The 19,745-nt window shown below is 41.3% G+C and overlaps 1 protein-coding gene, 1 non-coding gene and 1 pseudogene across 2 annotated transcripts; 2 read left to right on the plus strand and 1 right to left on the minus strand.

The window, feature by feature from the left end:
* Positions 1 to 3,984: 3,984 nt before the first annotated feature.
* LOC120699638 lies at positions 3,985 to 10,519 on the plus strand (annotated as a pseudogene).
* Positions 10,520 to 11,131: 612 nt separating this feature from the next.
* On the minus strand, positions 11,132 to 11,214 carry TRNAL-UAA. Its single transcript has one exon. It is a non-coding gene; the product is annotated as a tRNA-Leu (tRNA).
* A 3,801-nt stretch (positions 11,215 to 15,015) lies between these two features.
* LOC120699639 (AP-5 complex subunit mu-like) lies at positions 15,016 to 19,276 on the plus strand. Its single transcript, XM_039983653.1, has 8 exons — positions 15,016 to 15,143; positions 15,224 to 15,379; positions 15,767 to 16,075; positions 16,301 to 16,584; positions 16,702 to 17,597; positions 17,722 to 17,778; positions 18,328 to 18,375; positions 18,748 to 19,276. The coding sequence occupies exons 1-8, from the start codon at positions 15,073 to 15,075 to the stop codon at positions 18,820 to 18,822; spliced, it is 1,896 nt and encodes a 631-aa protein (XP_039839587.1). The 5' UTR covers positions 15,016 to 15,072; the 3' UTR covers positions 18,823 to 19,276.
* Positions 19,277 to 19,745: the final 469 nt, after the last annotated feature.

The raw sequence follows: 19,745 nt of genomic DNA on the forward strand, positions 1-19,745 counted from the left end.
CATAGGGCGTTGATGCCCCGACAGGTGGGCCCAACGTGACTGTGGCTACAGCGGTAGCGAATCTTTACTGCTGCTCTCCTGACTCAGGGGGGTCTTTTCTTGTCCCGTCAACTAGGCGCTCGTTGGAGTAGCGTAGCTTGCGGCGTGGCCTGCTGAGGCTATTATGTAGCGTCATAATGGGCGAAGCTGAGCCGTCGTATCCATCTGGCAGACGCAGTATGGGCGGCGCCAGCGGCTCCACTGCCTTGGTAATACGCGATCAATAGTATCCCCCGGTCAATGAAACGCCTCAGCTTCTGTCATATCAATGCAGACGTTTACCTACTGCAATAAATGCAATGGTGGGTGAACGTTGGTATGGAAACCCAAACGGCCATGTCTTGCAGACACGTGGCGGCCCCGGACCACCCCGACGCGGGGCGTCGATCTCTTCCCTTAGCGAGGGGTCCGGTTATTATACAGGGGGTCCGGGACCCCATGTGGGGTCCGGGACCCTGCGGGGGTCCGGTCTCCTCGGGGAGGTCCGGAGTCCCGACTGCTTGCGCACGAGTTCCTGCCTTTTCCGGGACACGTGGTGTCTCCGGACCTTTCCCAACTGAGGAACGGCCCAGGCCGCTGCTGGGAGAACAGGATTCCGGACCGCAGGGGTCCGGTTGTTTGGATGTAGTTAAGGATAACTTATAAGATCCTTGCCTAGACACAGTAAGAGGGGGTACCCCAGTCCTGGGGTACCGACAATATTAATGCTAAAAGATCTCGACTTGTTGATTTGAATCCTAACTACATGTGGCATTGTCGTCTCGGTCATATAAGCGAGAAACGCATGAAGAAGCTCCATTCGGATGGACTTCTAACTTCGTTTGATTTTGAGTCATACGAGACATGCGAAGCTTGTTTGCTAGGCAAGATGACCAAAACGCCATTCACAGGTTTTTCAGAGCGAGCATCGGACTTACTGGAACTCATACATACTGATGTGTGTGGACCAATGAGCTCGACTGCTAGAGGTGGATTCCAATACTTCATAACTTTCACTGATGACTTGAGTAGATATGGCTATGTCTACTTGATGAAGCATAAGTCTGAAATCTTTGAAAAGTTTAAGGAATTTCAGAGTGAAGTTGAAAATCAGTGTGGCAAGAAAATTAAAGCTTTAAGATCTGATCGTGGAGGCAAATATCTGAGCCACGAGTTTAGCAGTCATCTAAAGAGTTGCGGAATTGTTCCACAACTTACGTCACCTGGAACATCTCAGAGAAACAGTGTGTCTGAGCGACGTAATCGAACTCTGTTAGACATGGTTCGATCGATGATGAGCCAGTCGAACCTACCATTATCGTTTTGGGGTTACGCTCTAGAAACAGCAGCTTTCACATTAAACAGAGTGTCGTCTAAATCCGTAGTTAAGACACCATATGAGATGTGGACTGGGAAGAGTCCCAATTTGTCTTTTCTGAAAATATGGGGCTGTGAAGCATTCGTCAAATGTCTGCAGTCTGAGAAGCTTGCACCCAAATCGGATAAGTGCATTTTCGTGGGATACCCAAAGGAAACTTTAGGGTACTACTTCTACAACCGATCTGAGGGCAAAGTGTTTGTCGCTCGAAATGGTGTTTTTTCTAGAGAAAGAGTTTCTCAAAGGAGAGAAAAGTAAAAAAACTGTGCAACTTGAAGAAGTTCGAGATGAGCCAATAGGTTCAAACTCTACAAGCGACGCTAATATAGCTGAACAAGTTGAGACGCCTATGGCAAGGGATGCACCGCCACAACCACGAAGGTCAGCAAGGCTCCACCAAGCGCGGGAATTATTATTGTTAGACAATAATGAGCCTGCGACATATGCAGAAGCGGTGGTAGACCCTAACTCTGTGAAATGGCAAGAAGCCATGGAATTCGAAATAGAATCCATGAGAGAAAATCAAGTTTGGAACTTGATTGACCCACCTGATGGTGTCAAAACCATAGAGTGCAAATGGATCTATAAAAAGAAGAAAAATATGGCTGGAAATATTCACATCCACAAAGCTCGACTTGTTGTAAAAGGTTTTCGACAAGTTTAAGGAGTTAGACTACGACGAGACGTTCTTGCCTGTAGCGATGCTTAAATCTGTTCGGATTATTCTAGCTATTGCAGCATATTGCGATTACGAGATATGGCAGATGGATGTCAAAACAGCTATTCTTAATGGAAATCTGACCGAGGACGTATATATGATGCAGCCCGAGAATTTTGTCGATCCAAACAATGCTGGAAAGATATGCAAGCTTCATAAATCCATTTATGGATTGAAGCAAGCATCTCAGAGTTAGAACATTTGTTTTGATGAAGTAGTAAAAGAGTTTGACTTCATTAAAACGAAGAAGAGGGTTGTGTTTACAAGAAGGAAAATGGGAGTTCTGTTGCATTTCTAATCCTGTATGTGGATGACATATTGCTGATTGGAAATGATATTCCTATGCTTAAGTCCATAAACACTTCACTGAAAAATAGTTTTTCAATGAAAAATTTAGGGGAGGCAGCATACATTCTGGGCATCAAGATCTATAGAGATAGATCAAGGAGACTTGTAGGATTAAGCCAGGATACTTATATCAACAAAGTGTTGAAACGGTTCAATATGGAAGAGGTGAAGAAAGGGTTCTTGCCTATGTCACATGGCATACATCTTAGCAAGAGTCAGTGTCCTACGACAACTGATGAGCGGGATCGCATGAGCAAAGTTCCATATGCTTCGACAATTGGATCTATTATGTATGCAATGATAAGTATCCGTCCAGATATTTTTTATACTCTAAGCGTTACAAGCAGATACCAGTCTGATCCTGGTGAGAGTCACTGGACAGCTGTGAAGAACATTCTTAAGTACTTAAGAATAACTAAGAATGTATTTTTGGTCTATGAAAGTGAGGAAGAGTTCTTTGTAACGGATTACACCGACGCTAGCTTTCAAACTGACAAAGATGATTCAAAGTCCCAATCAGATTACGTGTTCATAATAAATGGTGGTGTTGTTAGCTGGAAGAGTTCCAAGCAGGAGACAGTGGCCGATTTTACGACAGAAGCCGAATACATCGTAGCTTCGGAAGCTGCGAAGAAAGATGTTTGGATAAGAAAGTTCTTTATTGAGCTTGGTGTGTTCCCAAATGCATCCAGTCCGCTGGATCTTTACTGTGACAACAGTGGGGCTATTGCGCAAGCAAAAGAGCCACGGAATCACCAAAAAGAGTAAACATGTTTTGCGGCGATTTCATCTTATTCGAGAGTTCGTCAAATCGGGTGAAATCAAGATATGCAAAATACACACGGATTTGAATGTTTCAGATCCTTTGACAAAACCTCTTCCGCAGCCCAAGCATGAGGTGCACACAAGAGCAAGAGCAATGAGTATTAGATACATTCTAGATTGACTCTAGTGCAAGTGGGAGACTGTTGAAAATATGCCCTAAAGGCAATGATAGAGATGATCATATTTTATTATATGCTAACTTGCAGTTGTGGTAACTATTAGAAGACACCTCGTACAACTCATGCTGGAGTGAACTGAACTGTACTGTTTCTCTTAATTGACATTCCAAGATCTGTTCAAAACTATAGCATGAGTAATAATATATATTTGTTAATTTCTTTACCTAAACTTATTATGGTTGGTGTTACACTTTGGGGTCTCCTGAGTCTCCTTTTTGAAATGGATGAGCCGCATATGATTTGTCTTACTCAAATATTATCACTGTATAATTCTTTGGAACAACATTATTTACTATGTGTTTTAGTTGATTAGAATTACTCTGAATTCTATAAAAAGTTTTTGCCACTCATAGCAGCCCATGGATAATCAGCTGTAATAAATAATTCTTGTGAAAAACTTTTATCACCCGTAGCAATGCAAGAAAATGGGCCATCAACTCTCTCTCTCTCCAATTGTATCTGCTTCTCTTCTCCACTCTCTCTGTTCATAGTAAAAAAAAACTCTCTGTTCAGGGACGTTGATCTGTCTCTGCTGTCAAGTTTCAACACATCACAGCCGGGTTAACATCGTAAACGAGTACTTTATGAAATTAATCTGTGTTGTGTGATCATCCAAGCTAGACTGGTTCCGATCTACACACACACATCACAAACACACGTCTAAATAAGATCTCTATGTGATGTGTCTTTCTTATTTTTATTATTGTTCTATGTTAGTGATCATCTTACGGACTGAAAAAATATGCATGGTTTATTAAAAAGGGAAACATAATCTGGTTATATGTCTTTGGTAGGATGTTTGCTGCGTGTCTAGGTACAAACCTACTTGGCCTTTTGCATTCACAAAAAATTGAGCTATATCTTACTCGTGTTGTTTGTGGAATGAAGTCAAATGACTGTCCCAACGGCGCCCATCATGTGTAATTTTTCTCGAGCAATATACATGGAAGAGTATAATTATGTTCAAAAGAGTGCCCAAATCACCTTTTCCCTTTCTCTCGTCAGTGCTTTTTTTTATCACATTGTACTATAAAATGTTTACATTGTGCTCTTTTGAATGAGAATGGTACTCCCATTGAGATTAGTCTTGATGAAGTGTACCTGGTTACATTAATTTATTTACAACTTGAGCTGCCCTGACAAGTGTAGACAAAAATTGCCAGCTTCCTTGCTCGGTCTTCCAGGAGTCCCTCTTTTTATTTGTTGCAATGCAACTTAAGCTGCCCTGACAAGTTTCGATGAAAATTGCCAGCCTGTTTGCTCGGTCTTCCAGGAGTCCCTCTTTTTATTTGTTGCAACTTGAGCTGCCCTAACAAATGTGGATAAAAAATATCAATTTGCTAGGCCTTCCGGACGAGTTCCTCTTCTTCTTTAATCCAAGGTTGGCTTTTGGACCAGCGCACCAGCCATTAGCAGCACCAGCTCACATCCACAGAAGCACACAGCACAACAGAGAGGAGAGGTGATAGCCATGGAGGCCACGGCGCTGAGCTTGGGCAAGTCCGTGCTGGATGGAGCTCTCGGCTACGCCAAATCTGCTGTAGCGGAGGAGGTGGCCTTGCAGCTCGGCGTGCAGCGTGACCATGCTTTCATCAGGGAAGAGCTCGAGATGATGCAGGCTTTCCTGAGGGCTGTGCACGAGGAACGAGATGACCACAAGGTGCTCATGACCTGGGTGAAGCAAGTTCGTGATGTGGCCTATGATGCTGAGGACTGCCTCCAACATTGTTCTGTCCATCTCAAGAAGCTGTCATGGTGGCGCCTCCCGAGCACGCTGCGGGAGCGGCACCGCATTGCCAAGAAGATGAAGGAGCTGAGAGCTAGAGTTGAGGATGTGAGCCAGAGAAACCTGCGCTACCAACTCGTCAAGAGCGCTGCAGGCTCCAAGTCTGCAGATGACGGCGCAGAGCTGTCCGGATCTGCCGGTTCAGCAACAATGTCAGGCATCGAGGAAGCACAGCGGCAACAGAACAAATCCACAGCGGATCTCATTCAACTGATCAGAAAGAAAGACGAGGGGCTTAGAGTGATCGGTGTATGGGGAACAGGTGATGTTCTCGGGGAGAAATCCATTGTCAAGAGAGCATATGATGCTCTCAAAAGGAACAAGAAGTTCCAATGCCACGCCTGGATCAGTATGGTGCGTCCTCTCAATACAGCAGAGATTCTGCAAGACATTGTGATGCAATTTGTTGTAGATTCTCTAGAGGAAGAAACAAAGACTCATACAACAACTTCTGAAGCCGAAGATCTGTGGAGGTTGTGGACCACCAAGGAAGGTGATTTGGCTGATGAGTTCAAGAAATTCTTGAATGAGAAGAGTTACCTGATTGTGGTCAACGACCTCTCCACTGTGGATGAGTGGAACCAGATCAGACCATGCTTCCCGACTAACAACAAAGGGAGTCGACTCCTTGTGTGCACAGAGCATGTTAAAGTTGCAAGTTTGTGTGTTGAACCATCGACTTTGCTACCGGAGCACAAGCAATTCTTTCCTGATAAAACTCTCTATGCTTTCTACGCCAAGGTAATATTCTTCCCTAAAAGTATCTTGTTATCTAGTTCATCTTCTTACATAACTAAAATAATCATAAGTTCATAACTAATAAATGAAACGAACTTATCTTCCTACCAACCCTTTTGCATATCTTAATCAACAAACTGCTGCATATCGACCTTGTATGGTTGAACAAGGAATTTGCTTGTATAGAATAGAAACTCAGTACTTAAATATTTCTAAGATAGAAAAAAATACTCAATGAAATAGAGAGCAACATCTAACTTGTGTGTTTATGTTTTAGGGCTCACAAGATACATCATATTCAATGGATCCAGGGCCTAGCTCAACCACAGACACTCTTGATGACAGTAACTCTGGAGATGGAAAGTGTCTCACTCGTGTGGAGACAAATTTCACTGCTTTTAAGGAATCTAAGCTCATCGGGCGAAAGGGCGAAAAATCCAAGATTTTAAACTTGATTTCAAACCAAGATAGCAAAGACTTTGAGGTTATCTCAGTATGGGGAATGGGTGGTCTTGGAAAAACCATACTGGTTAAAGATGTCTACCAAAGTCACGAGCTCAATGCCATTTTCGACAAGCGTGCTTGTGTCACAGTAAAGCGTCCATTCAATCGTACAGACGTTCTTAATAGTTTGGCTGAGCAACTGAGTGGTCAGAAGCAATGGGAGCATGGCATTTTAGATGGGAAAAAATACTTGATTGTTCTTGATGATTTATATTCCACCAAAGAATGGACTGATTTGGAGAGTTATTTCCCTAGAATAGTAACAGAAAGCCGGATCATAGTTACGACAAGGGTAAATGAGATTGCTCGGCATTGTTCGTCAAAGACGACACATATCTTGGAGCTCAAAATCTTAGAAGAAAAAGATGCACTTGACCTCTTCACGGAGAAGGTATTTTAGCTTAAATATAATTAGTCATAGAGAATGGTTGGGAAATTGCTATTTGTGAATCCTCGGAGCAGTTCTCTGTCTCTACAATCATATTTATACAGTACATTCTCCAAGTTATTTACTCCCTCCTTCCCCGTTTATAAGGCATGATGGAACATGACACGGTCTTCTAAACAACATTTTGACCATTTATTTATCATATATTATATCACTTTTGATTATAAACTTATAATCATTATAAAATATATTTGATTACGAATCCAATCATATGAAATTTGCATTATAAAAATAAAAATTTAATAGTCAAATTATTGGTCAAAGATGACAAGGTTTGAATCTTGATATACGTGTATGCCTTATAAACAGGGAAGGAGGGAGTATATATGTATACATAAAATAACAAGGTTTCCTTGGTTCCAAAATGTTAAGGTGTTTACTTTTGTCCTAAGTCAAACTTGAGTAATTTTATAGAAATACACAAACATCTAAAAAAATCAAATTAGATCTATTAAATCCATCATGAATGAATATATGTCTTGATCATATGCATTTATTTGGTATAACTTAGTTAAAGTTTGATACATGACAAAACTAATAGGTTACATTTTGAAATGTAAGTAGTAGTTACATCCAAGAAGAGCAGCATGAAAAAGAGAAAAAATAATTAGAAAGTCTTGCCGAAGACCTTTTTGTTTCTTGGTGGGGGTGGGGAATATCTTGCATATAGTAGTAGTATTATTTTCAATCATGTTTCAGATATAAAAGCATGTATCTAGAATCGATGGTAATTTGTGTTGTTTACTCTTTTTTGTTTCAATCTTTCTGAAACCTTCTTTGTCTACGTTCACCAACACATATTGTCATCATCGCGCTCATTTTTCCCCATACAAAGCACATAACACAACAGTTCATTGTGTAATCTAGACTTTACAGGCTTTGGACTATGTATCCTTTTGCCAGTTAATATTATTAGATAAAAGTTGATAACTGTTGGGTGTTGGCTCATAATTAGCACCACTGCTGATTTTGAACTGAACATGATTAAATGAAATTATCACTGTTGATTCTAAAACCAACAAGGATTCAATTATCCCTACTGGTTGATCACAACACAAACGTTTAGTCCACAAACTATATAAATGAAACTGCTTGCTTAGTGGGTCTAAAAAGCAACTTACAGACAGTGGTACTAATATATTGTTTTAGTATAAAACAAGGCCTTGTAAAACAAACTGTACCAACTGCTACTTAGCATAGAGCCCTAAATACTGCTAATTAGCAATTTTTTAAGAAAAACATGAACCTGGCTTGAAAGGACCTAAATATCTTATTTTCAAGTCCATATACGTACTTGCAAATAATTATGCAGTTTAACTATGATCAGATATTTTTGGAACAATTATGATGCCTCAACTAATATAATATAAACATTTACCCTTAAGGCGGGCATAGGTCTACATTGTATGTAATCACTTTAAGAAATAAATTCAAAATACTAGTATGCCTCCCTAATAATTCTTTTAATTTGAATCAATTTCAGGTATTCGGGAAGATTACAAATTTAAATGAGGATTGCCCTGAGTTGTCTGAGGAGGCTGAATTGATTATGAAGAAGTGTAAAGGGCTTCCTCTTGCAATAGTGACCATAGGTGGCTTCTTGGCAAAGCAACCAAAAACTCCAATGGAGTGGAAGAAATTAAATTTACATATTAGTGCTGAGTTGGAGATGAATCAAGGGCTTGGAAATATTAAAAATGTCCTTAATAAGAGCTACGATGGTTTACCATATCATCTGAAGCCTTGTTTCTTATATCTATCTATCTTTCCTGAAGATCACAATATTAAACGAGGCCGCTTGGTGCGGCGGTGGATTGCAGAGGGTTACTCAACCGAGGTGCATGGCAAGTCTTCAACAGATATAGCTGAGGGCCAGTTCATGGAACTCATTGGCAGAAGCATGATGTTACCAAATAAAAAAAAAGATTCCAGTTGGAAAGTAATTGACTCATGCCAAATCCATGATCTCTTGCGTGAAATCAGCATCTCAAAAGCAGCAGAGGAAAATCTTGTTTTCAGACTGGAAGAAGGTTGCAGCTCAAACACAAATGGGACCGTACGCCACCTTGCTGTAAGTGCCAATTGGAAGGGAGATCAGGGTGACTTTGAGAACGTGGTGGACGTATCTCGTATACGATCATTAACGGTGTTTGGGGAATGGAAGCCGTTTTTCATTTCTGACAAGATGAGGTTCCTGCGTGTTTTGGACCTCCAAGACACCTGGGATCTACGTAATCATCACCTTGAGCATATTGGGAAGCTTCTCCACCTAAGGTACCTTTCTCTAAAAGGATGTCGTGGTATCTATCACCTTCCAGGCTCGGTGGGTAACATGAGGCAACTCCAGACACTAGATATTAGATCAACATGGATCATGCTGCCAAAGACCATCATCAAGCTTAAGCAGCTGCAGTATCTTCGCGTTGGTGGCTTAAACAGTGATCGTTTTTTCTTACTTGAAATGTTCCTAGGAAATTGTGCAGCATTCTGCGCACATCAGCATACAATGGAGACCTGGCGTGATAGGTGTGCTGAATGTTGGTGCGTCACAATGCCTGCCTTAGCAAGGCCTTTTTCAGGTGGTATTTCTTTGCCGAGAGGTGCGAGGAATCTGAAGGCCTTGCGCGAACTAGGGGAAGTGAATATCAGTGATGTGAACACCCTAAAGGAAATAAAAAGTCTTACGCGGTTGACCAAATTGAAGGTCGAAGGTATCAACAAGAAAAATTGTCATGAGTTCTGTTCCACCCTTAAGGTTCTCCGCAACCTGGAATCGTTGGCAGTGTCTACATTTCGTCAAGAACATAGTTTGCATGGCTGTTTGGATGACGTATCCTCGCCTCCCCAATAACCTCCGGAGCCTCGGGCTGTGCGGCAAGGTGGTCAAATTGCCGGCATGGATCTTGGGCCTCCGAAATCTTGTGAAGGTGAGCCTAGAGAATACAAGACTATTGGATTCTGATGGCACCATGCAATTCCTTGTCAACCTACCATACCTAGCCATCCTACAACTATGGTATTTTACATTTGACGTTGAAGGGCTCCATCTCGATTTCCTACCGCTTGCATTCCCTAGTCTAGTGTCGCTGTATCTGATTCTGACTAGCGCACAGAGATGCACAGACGACAGAGGTGAGATCAACGTCGAATCAGTGCAGTTTAAAGACGGAGCAGCACCTAAGCTTGAGATGCTGCGCTTTAGTGATGTTGGCGATGGAATCATCAATGCTGGGTTGTTTTCTGGGCTAGCATCCCTACCAAGTCTCAAGAAATTAGAGCTGAGCAACAGTAGCTCTGCGGGCAAGGAAGCGTTCGTGGAAGACGTGCGGGACCAGCTTGCCCAGAATCCAAACCGGCCTGCTTTGATAAAATGGTGATAATCTCTCTGGTGCCACTGGAAATACTGCAAGTCCTTGATTTATCCATCCCCTCCATGCAATTACATCTGAGCAGTTGGTGTGCCTCTGTCAATTTTCCATTTCTTTACTCATGTACTGAACCGTTGATGTCTTTATTTGTCCGAACAATTCTGAATCCGTAATGTCATGTCAGTAGCCTGAGCGGCGAATGTGTCCAACGCCCCGTTTGCGTATGTATGCGCACTTTTTTTTTTGTGTGTCTCAAAATAACAGTTTGATTGGCGAGTTTCAACCTCGATCTATTAGATTGCCTTCGGTTTAGGCATTAATGTATTAATGTATTCTGTCTTTCTTTACGCCGATATGATGAATTAGGCATTGAGCGCCAGACTTTGGCTTTTTTGGCAATGCAGCCAATGCTCAGTGTCTACGTTGCATGCTCTAGGGAGTAAGAACCCTTGAAATCGATAGGCATGCCAAATCGATATTTAGCAGCAATACTCCAAAAGTTTGACCATTTGCAAGAACTTAATAGCCAGATGAAAACTTCACCTTACAGAGTCTTGGGAAGACTATAATGTAATATACTAATATGCAACAATTAATACTTTCATTCTTAAAAAACAAAGAAAAAGTTAGTTAGAACACAGCAAAGTACTTTAAAACTAAAATAGAGAAGAGAAGGATTTCAGTGTGAAAACAACAAAGTTAAAAAAATAAAAGAAGGAAATTGCTTGGTGTAGAAAATTTGAAAGAGAAGGATTTTAGTGAGAACACAGAAAAAATTCAATAAATAAAAAAACAGAGAAGAGAAGGGTTAAAAAAAAAACTGCTGGCTGTGGGGTTCGAACCCACGCGCACTTGAGTGCAGAAGATCTTAAGTCTTCCCCCTTAACCACTCGGGCAAACCAGCCGATGATGTCCTATTCCTATTCTTTACAATTATCTTATAAAAACCATTAGTTTCTCTGTCCTTTGCCCACCATAAATTTCTCAGGTCAGTCAAGCACCATATATTTTGGTACAAACCTATTATTGACTCCTTTGAATAGATGGAAATGCACTTTTGTTAAACTTACAACTAGAATGCTGTATAACCTGAGAAGAATGAGTTTTAGGAAAGGAGTGACAAATAATATGGACTGCTCCACCTTTGAACGAAACACGCCTTGTGTCTAATGCAAATAAAACTGACTAGCCAGTGGATCGTATCCGGTCCCACCATAAAATGTAGCCAGAAGATTAGGCCCCACACAACCCTTGTCACAAAGCACGGCCATTCAGGTAATCAGGTGGGCTTATAAAGTTGTAAATTTCATCAAGATCTGCGATTTAGTATAGAAAGTTTCTCCATCCAAGTAAGTATGATTCTTTTTACAAATAAATTTCTAAATATTTCACTACAAACTCTCATAAACACTTTTTGTTACTACCTTATACAGTTATACCTAACCTCCTATTACTTCCCTTAGAGTTAGATTCTACTAAACAACTATTTCTTGTTTTATTCTTACCAGTATTGACCCTACTTAGGGATGATCTGGACATTGTTATTTCAATAAGCGTCTATTGAAGTGGATGATATATAGTATATTTTAACCTATTTAGTTTTAAAATATTTTTTCTGAAAGTTATCATACCAAAATTATTTTTGGACTAAACTAGTAATTTTAAAAATATTATCTCTCATGTCTCTCATGCTTCTTATTTCGAATCATCTAAGACGTTCGTTTTGAACTTCAGGGGTGTACAAGGTTATCACTCACAACCTCATACTTACATTTTTCAATGGCCATGTAGCAAACTATTTCAATGGCCCGTCGATTTTGTGAAGTACTTCCTCCGTTTCAAATTATAAGACATTCCAACAATCTTGGAGAGTCAAAGTTTTTTATGTTTGACCAAATTTATATATAGAATAATGGCATTTATTATATAAACTAAGTACCATTAGATTTTTTTATTAGTTATATTTTCATAGTACGTCAATTTGATATCATAAATCTTTATATTTCTCTCTATAATCTTGGTCAAACTTGAGATTACTTTGACTCTTTAAGATTCTTGGGATGTCTTATAATTTGAAATGGAGGGAGTATTCTTTTGTTGTGTGCTATGCTATTGGCTCTGGTAGATTAGAAATTTCTTCAGAGTTATAGGGATTAACCCTGGTCTTATGCCAAGCAAAAGATGGTCAAATGATTATAGCACTCCCCTCACTTCACTATCCAGTACAAAAGACGACCAACAATGAATTAAAAATGTTCTAGTCAAGGTTTGGGTGCGCATTGTTAGTATGACACATTTAGGGTTGGCCATTTTATAGGCTGTGCTTTGCACGGGCATGCATGATTTTAGGTGATGGAGAGGAGAGAAAAGAGGCAATTTTCTTGCAAAACAAATGTTCCACAAGTTGCAATTTATCATAACAAGGCAAAGCCATAGGCCATTATTGTACCTTATTGTGACGCGTTGGATGTGTTTTATTTTATTGCAGCAGCCCACAAACTAGGAGTTACATTTCCGGGGAAAGAATGATCTTTATTCCTACATATGACACTTATGACATGCACTCAACCATCCATTACCGCATATTAGGGTACTAAGTATGACTCTATAAAGGGAAAAAGGAAAATCTTATAGTAAGTTGGTTACGAAGTCTTTGAAACTAAAAAAGTAGTATAGGGCATCAGAAAAGAAAACAACACCATTTGCATTCCCTACAATTTGCATGTCAAAAATCTTAATAAAAAATAGCTATTTTATAATGATAGTAAAGTATCAAAGGATACTTTCATGTAGTTATTCCCTTGAATTTTTTCTAGCCGTTGTAAGGAATATGGACCCATGAGGCCGTTGTTTGTGATTTTGGTAATTGTATGACAACACAATCAATGGGACTAACAAATTTGTCAAGTGAATCTTTTTAGATCCCAAAAATATAGTAAAAAGGATTACCAAAGCAAAATATGAAGAAAGAACTCAAAAAAAAACTGAATTGGACTAGTTATGCAAAAATCAGTAGCATCGATTCTTCCTATGACTCTGCACCGGTCTATTCGACAAGTCAAAATCGGAGTTCGGAGTAAAAAATTATGGTCAAAACACGAAGAAGCTGATTTCTGTGTGGCACCGGTTAAACCGATGCCTATCACCGGTTATTCCGATGCTCAAAAATTAGTCAAATGAGATGGACTTCTGCAAAACCTTGTAGAGAATTTCGCAAGCTTTCCATAGAGTACAAGATCATCGAAATCGAAGTTCGGAGTAAAAAGTTATGATCAAAATACGAAGCACTCTGAAGCTGATTTCTATAAGCACAAGTTAAACCCATGTTAGTAGAAAAGGCATCGGTGCAATGCACCGTACTATTGTCCAGAGAGCATGTTTTTTGCTCCAGAAAGTCTTTTTAGCACCAGTTAAATCGATACTATCACCGAATAAACCGATAGCACTGTTTTTCAGCTGCAGAACTTGTCAAAAAAGGTCAACGGCTAGTTAAAGCCATTAGTGACCAGTTAAATAGGTGACTAAGCACCGGTTAAACCGGTGCTTACGCAGAAATGTCTCCAACGGCTACAAACGGCTATTTCGAGTTTGTAGGCTATATATATGGCATCTCCCGGCCATTTTGGAGTTGCTAGAGTTCATAAAAGCCTCGTACACATCCAAGAACACCTCCAAACCATCCAAGTGCAAATAGATCAAATTCTTAAACTTAGCACAAACTTTGTGAGTGTTAGTGCTAGGATTAACTCCTTAGAGAGTGTGAGAGCAAGGTGTTGTGCCTTGTGGCTGGTTCTTCAGTGAACCAACAAGTATTTCGGTGCGCCGACCCCTTGGAGCATTTGGTGGCTCGCCGGCACGTCATCGACCCTCCGGCTTGGTGTGGAGCGGCGACGACAATCTTGTACCGGAGAGTGGAGACCCATCTCCTTTGTGGGCAAGCTTAACTTCTTAGTGGAAAGCGGGTCAAGAGGACTGTGATTGTGTTCACGGAAGAGACTTGGTTGCCAGAAACAATACTCTTTGTGAGTGCTTCAACAATGTGGATGTAGGGGCGCCTTTGTGGCAATCCGAACCACGGAATAAATCTTCATGTCGAGAGTTTGCTTCTTCTCATCCCTCATATTTAAGCTTTCGCATTTCATATTGCAACTTGTGTGCCTTTACTTTTCTAGTGTAATATCTTGCTAGGTTTGGTTATAAGTTGCAAAACTCTTTTGGAATGAGAGTTTCACACTAAGATGAACCGTAGTTGCACATCTAGATAGCATGTTTTAGATTAAGTTTTTATACAAACTAGTTGGAACCATAGGTTAAAGTTTTAAAGTGTCTAATTCACCCCCTCCCCCACTTAGACTAGAGCACCCGATCACTTTCAGCCGCTTGGTCCCATATTTTGGAAGTATCAGATACTTTACTCTAGATATTTTTGAGAACTTCCTACCTTCACCACTATAGAATTTTATCAGATTGACGGCACCTATTTTTTTTCAATCAATGTAAAATTTCTCTAAAAAAATTGAGGGAAAGAAAAGTCCCACAACGGGCTCGCGGATGGGCTGCACGGGCCGGAGGCGTGGATCGAAGAGAATTTGAGCCGCCAAGCCTCCCCCACGGCCCATCAAGTCGTCTTCCACCTCCGTCCAGCAAGTCCGCAACGCGGCAGCAGAGTCAGCGGCACGGCTCCTCCTCCTCACCCCGCCCCCCCCCCCCCCCCCCCCCCACACACACACACACCTCCTTCCCACCCATTACCCGGCGAGCCATGTCCGGCGGCGGGTGCAGCGTGCGCGCCATCTGGATCCTCACGCCGCACGACGCCGTGGCCTTCTCCAGGTGCCCATACGAACTTTTTCCGGTCAGGATTTGGGCCCTTCTGATCCCATGGGGGCTCACCTCTTCCTTCCTTCCGTCAGGCGGTTCGCGGTTGTGGAGAAGCGGTGGCGCGCATCCTGGGAAGCGGAGGGCGGAGGTGGCGGCGACGGGGACGGGCGGGGCGCTGGGGCGCCGACGCCACCGCAGCTGCCGGCCGACCACGAGGTCGCTGCCGCCTTCGCCGACCGCCGGAGAAGGTTAGCCGTCGTTCCCTTGGTTCTTCGGTCAGCTTATGGTGTGCGGATGCGTGCAGATTAGTCACTGGAGTGCACTGTACTTGTGAGTAGAAGTGATTTGGGTGTTAGGATATGATCCATATATATCCAGAGACGGAATGATACATCAATGTTTTTTTTTGCTTGAAAACACCACAGACTGATTAAAGTGAGATCCTAATACATGTAGAACAGCAAGAAAAAAAAACATTAAAAGTACAAACCATACGGTGCTTAAAAGATTCGATATCTGCGGATCACTTTCAGTCACTGAAACCATGAGCCTATGCTGTTGTGGCATAATGCAGCAATGCTGTTGGAAGTAGGAACAATGTAATACATAACTGAAATATCTTTGTCACTCTGTAGGGAAGGCACTGCACGAGGTTCCGGTATTCGTACAAGCCTATCATCTGTGGGATTGGATTCCTGGGTCGATGATCCCATCACGCGCCAAGTTATATCGCTTCACATTAATAAAGAGGAATCGGATGACTTCATGATCTGGCCGGTGGTTCTGCAGAAGCGCGGAGGGTATTATGTCCTTGTGTTGCCTCTGGTGGATCCTCAGTCGTTTAGAGCGTATGAGAATCTCTTAAAAAGGTCGGATTGTGGGAGTTCGGCCAAGGAGAATGGCAACTTTTCTTCCATCCTGCTCAATCTTCCGTGCATAACAGGGTAATGTAAGTTTGCTCACCTATTATGGGCTGTGTTTCTTTTTAAATGTCTAAGTTTCTTGTTTTTTTCACCGCCAACCCCACCATCACTTAATATGAAAATGCTTCCTAGTGATATGGTGCCATCTTCAGCATCCAATTAAGGATTATGTTCATTACATGAAAAACATCTGATGTTGTTCAAGCAACAACTTGATTAGCTTTCACGTTTACACCTTAATGATAGGGCATTTATGGTTGCGCATGTTATTGGAGACATAATTACTGGTGATATTGCTGAACCTGAGGTGATTGTTAGCTCTGGGCCCTCTGTTGGTGGACTGTTGGATTCATTGACTGGAAGTATAGGTATTTCAGCACGATCAAAGCCTATTGCTGCACCTGTGGCTGCACCGACTGCTTCAGTCTCTTCACCAGTTGGTGCTGCTCAGTCAGACTCCTTAAAAGGTGGTGTTAGACCTTTTGACAAGGATTTACTGAGGAACTTCATCATTGGGGCAATGCCTTTTGGTTAGTATTAACAAAGCCTCCTATGATAGCATATAATACTTCATATTGTTCTATTGTAAAGCTTCTTCAGGGATGTACACTGTAATGAACAATCTAGCTAATACATTTTTTTTGCAGGTCAACCTCAGGATCTCAATTATACCAATGTTACTTCAATAAGGACTACTGGATTTTCAGGTGATCCTCTTCCGACAGACCAGAAGCAACCTGCCTGGAAGCCCTACCTGTACAAAGGGAGGCAAAGGATTCTCTTTTCTAGCCTGGAGACTATAAATGCTGCACTGTATGACCGCGATGATGTGCCAGATTTCCTTTCTGTTTCTGGACAAGTAACATGTAGGGCTGAACTAGAAGGACTACCTGATGTTTCTTTGCCACTGACTGGGTTAAAAACTGCTCATGTTGAAGTGTCATCATTCCATCATTGTGTTCAAGCTTCAGATCCCACTGATAATAAACAAACCCTTGTTTTTCAGCCACCATTAGGAAATTTTGTATTGATGCATTATCAAGCACCATGCAACATTGCTCCTCCTGTTAAAGGGTTCTACCAGTTGTCCATGGTTTCTGAAAATGAAGGCGCTTTTCTATTTAAGCTGACATTGATGGAGGGTTACAAATCTCCCTTCATTATGGAGTTCTGCATGATTACAATGCCATTCCCTCGAAGAAGAGTTGCATCATATGAGGGAAATCCATCCATTGGGACAGTTTCAATGACAGAACACTCGATTGAATGGAGAATTGTTTCAAGCGGACGGGGCCTCAGTGGTAGGAGCATTGAGGCTACCTTCCCTGGTACTGTTAAATTTTTTCCTAGAACAACACAGAGAACAAATTCATCATTTCGGTCAGTTTCAAGCACCGCATATACTGAAGATAGTGACAGTGAGCAAGATAATGTTAAGAATGGAGCTAGCTTGGATGACTACATCATGGAAAAAATAAATAAGGATCTTCAGGCAGTTGATTTAGAAGAGCCATTGTCTTGGCAAGCCTATAATTATGCTAAGGTATGTCTCTAACAAAGGATGTTACTAGGAGACCTTCAGAAGCTTTCTCGTCACTTCCTTTTGTTTTGAACATAGCTTGTTGGTTTCTTTCTGCTCTGTTTATTGATTATAATCATTTTTCTAGGTTTCTTTTAAGATCACTGGAGGCACGCTATCTGGGCTTACAATTGATCCAAAATCCGTAAGTTACACATTACTTTTCTCACTCACTGTAATGAGGTGTGATCAATAAATCCATTCGTTTGCAAAATCTTATTATCCGACACATCCTGATAGTCAATTATGTTCATAATTTGATTGGCATAGATATATAAGAAAGAAAGCCTACAAGTATAGAAAGAAGTGCTAGTATCCTATCAAATGAAATGGCGTTCATAACCACTTTTTTTTTTGTTAAAGTTGGAGAACGGTAATCACACCGCAATATGTCACATGTACCGCCCACAAACTCCCACGGAAACTGTGCATCCAGTTTAAAATGTTGCGTTATTTTGTTAGCAGATCAATTCCAAGCAAATCTTATATTGATATATATCTCAGTTTGATGTCAGGCAGAATTTCTGTCTATATATTTACTTAAGATTTCTGCCTACATGTACTGCTGCACAGGGTGTTCAAGTTGCATTTTGCTCTTGTATTACTGTCATTAGAAATGTTCTGTATGCGATGCTTTATCAAAATACATCTATCACAAATTTGCCTCATGCTTTGATTCTTTAATGACCTGCAGGTAAATATCTACCCTTCTGTTAAAGCCCCAGCTGAATACACAATGCAGGTACCGATGTGATCTTGATAGCTACTCTTGCTCTATTTAATCATTAAATAGTGATGAACCCTCTGAAATAGGATAGCTGGTTTGCACTAGTTTCGTATTTAGTCTTAGAGGATTATTTTCTGTCAGGCTACAGTTGTGTAAGCATGCATCTAAATGGGCTTTGTTATGTCAGTGCCGAGATAGTGACAAGCTAATACAGATTTAATATACCACCACACTGCTTCGGAGCTTATCTTACGTAAACATCTCATGCTTGCTTAGTTTCCTCTTCTCCGGAAAGCAGACTTGATCTTTTCATTAGTCGACTCACAATAAAATGCTTGCTATTTCTATAATCTGTTTAAATAATGTGTGTGTTCCCCCCTTTTACAGGCTTCTTCCGGAGATTATATACTGTGGAACACCTTGGGAAAATGTCCTACAGCGGCTTTGCCTAGAGATCTTTGAATGTCAGAATGCTTCAGCATACAGTGTCATACGTTGGTGTAGATTTTATTTTCTGTACAGACTTAAAAGGCGTCGATTATGCTCCTCCACATTGTTTCTCCTGTTTCATTTGTCCCAACCAGACCTGCGCTGGAAAGTTTTTGGTCCTCTTTGTTTCAATTTTCAAGGAAAATTACAAACCCGCAGATTTTGGTGTCTCAAGCGGTCAAGCCTGAACCTATCCAATCTTGGTGTCTCAAATGGAATTTTCCATCTCTAGCGACCGTGGCCTTTCTGTTGATTGTTGCGTTACATGCTGGTGTAGCAATGCCATCTGACTTGTAGAGTATCAGAGTACGATCACAGGTGGATGTGTTGTGTGTTGAGCAGCAGCACCATCTACGTCTTCTTTTGTTTGCTATGCTATACTGTACTTTCATTTGAGATGGATATATGCTTGTGGAGTTTTAGTGCTGCTGCTATACTTGCTGGTCCATTGAAACAGGACATTCTTTGCCATGGCATGCTGGATGCCACTGAGATAGAATCACAGAGTCGCCTTTTTGAGTCTTTTTCACAAAAGAATTGCTTTTGAGTGAGGAATGCTCCTCCTAGCCGCCTATAGCCTGCACCCCAAAGGCAGATGGACCTGGTCCTAAAAGCAAGCACTGAAAGGATCGGGAAAAGACATGATCATATGCTGACTTTTCATGAAACGTTTTCGCCGAAGCTTTTGAAACAAAATGGTTCCAAGACATTTATCTTTGTTTCTAATATTTATTAAAACCTTTTTCCTGCAGATCTTTTTGCAAAGTTCATTCGTGCTGCCTCAAGCAGAGAAGGTGATTGGCACACTTCACAAAAAGCAGGATTGGCCCTGCCACTTTCGCGCAGCCCCCTCGGCTTTCCACGAAATTTCAACCCCCGCCGCGGCTATCCTATAA

Source organism: Panicum virgatum, chromosome 3K, assembly GCF_016808335.1.
Source record: "Panicum virgatum strain AP13 chromosome 3K, P.virgatum_v5, whole genome shotgun sequence".
Classification (NCBI taxonomy): Eukaryota; Viridiplantae; Streptophyta; class Magnoliopsida; order Poales; family Poaceae; genus Panicum; species Panicum virgatum.

Excerpts from the sequence above, each read along its gene's own strand:
- LOC120699639 (XM_039983653.1), top strand. The coding sequence starts at position 15,073 with ATGTCCGGCGGCGGGTGCAGCGTGCGCGCCATCTGGATCCTCACGCCG. Across the intron at positions 16,585-16,701 it reads CATTGGGGCAATGCCTTTTG|GTCAACCTCAGGATCTCAAT; the intron begins GTTAGTATTAAC and ends TTTTTTTTGCAG. Across the intron at positions 17,779-18,327 it reads TTACAATTGATCCAAAATCC|GTAAATATCTACCCTTCTGT; the intron begins GTAAGTTACACA and ends AATGACCTGCAG.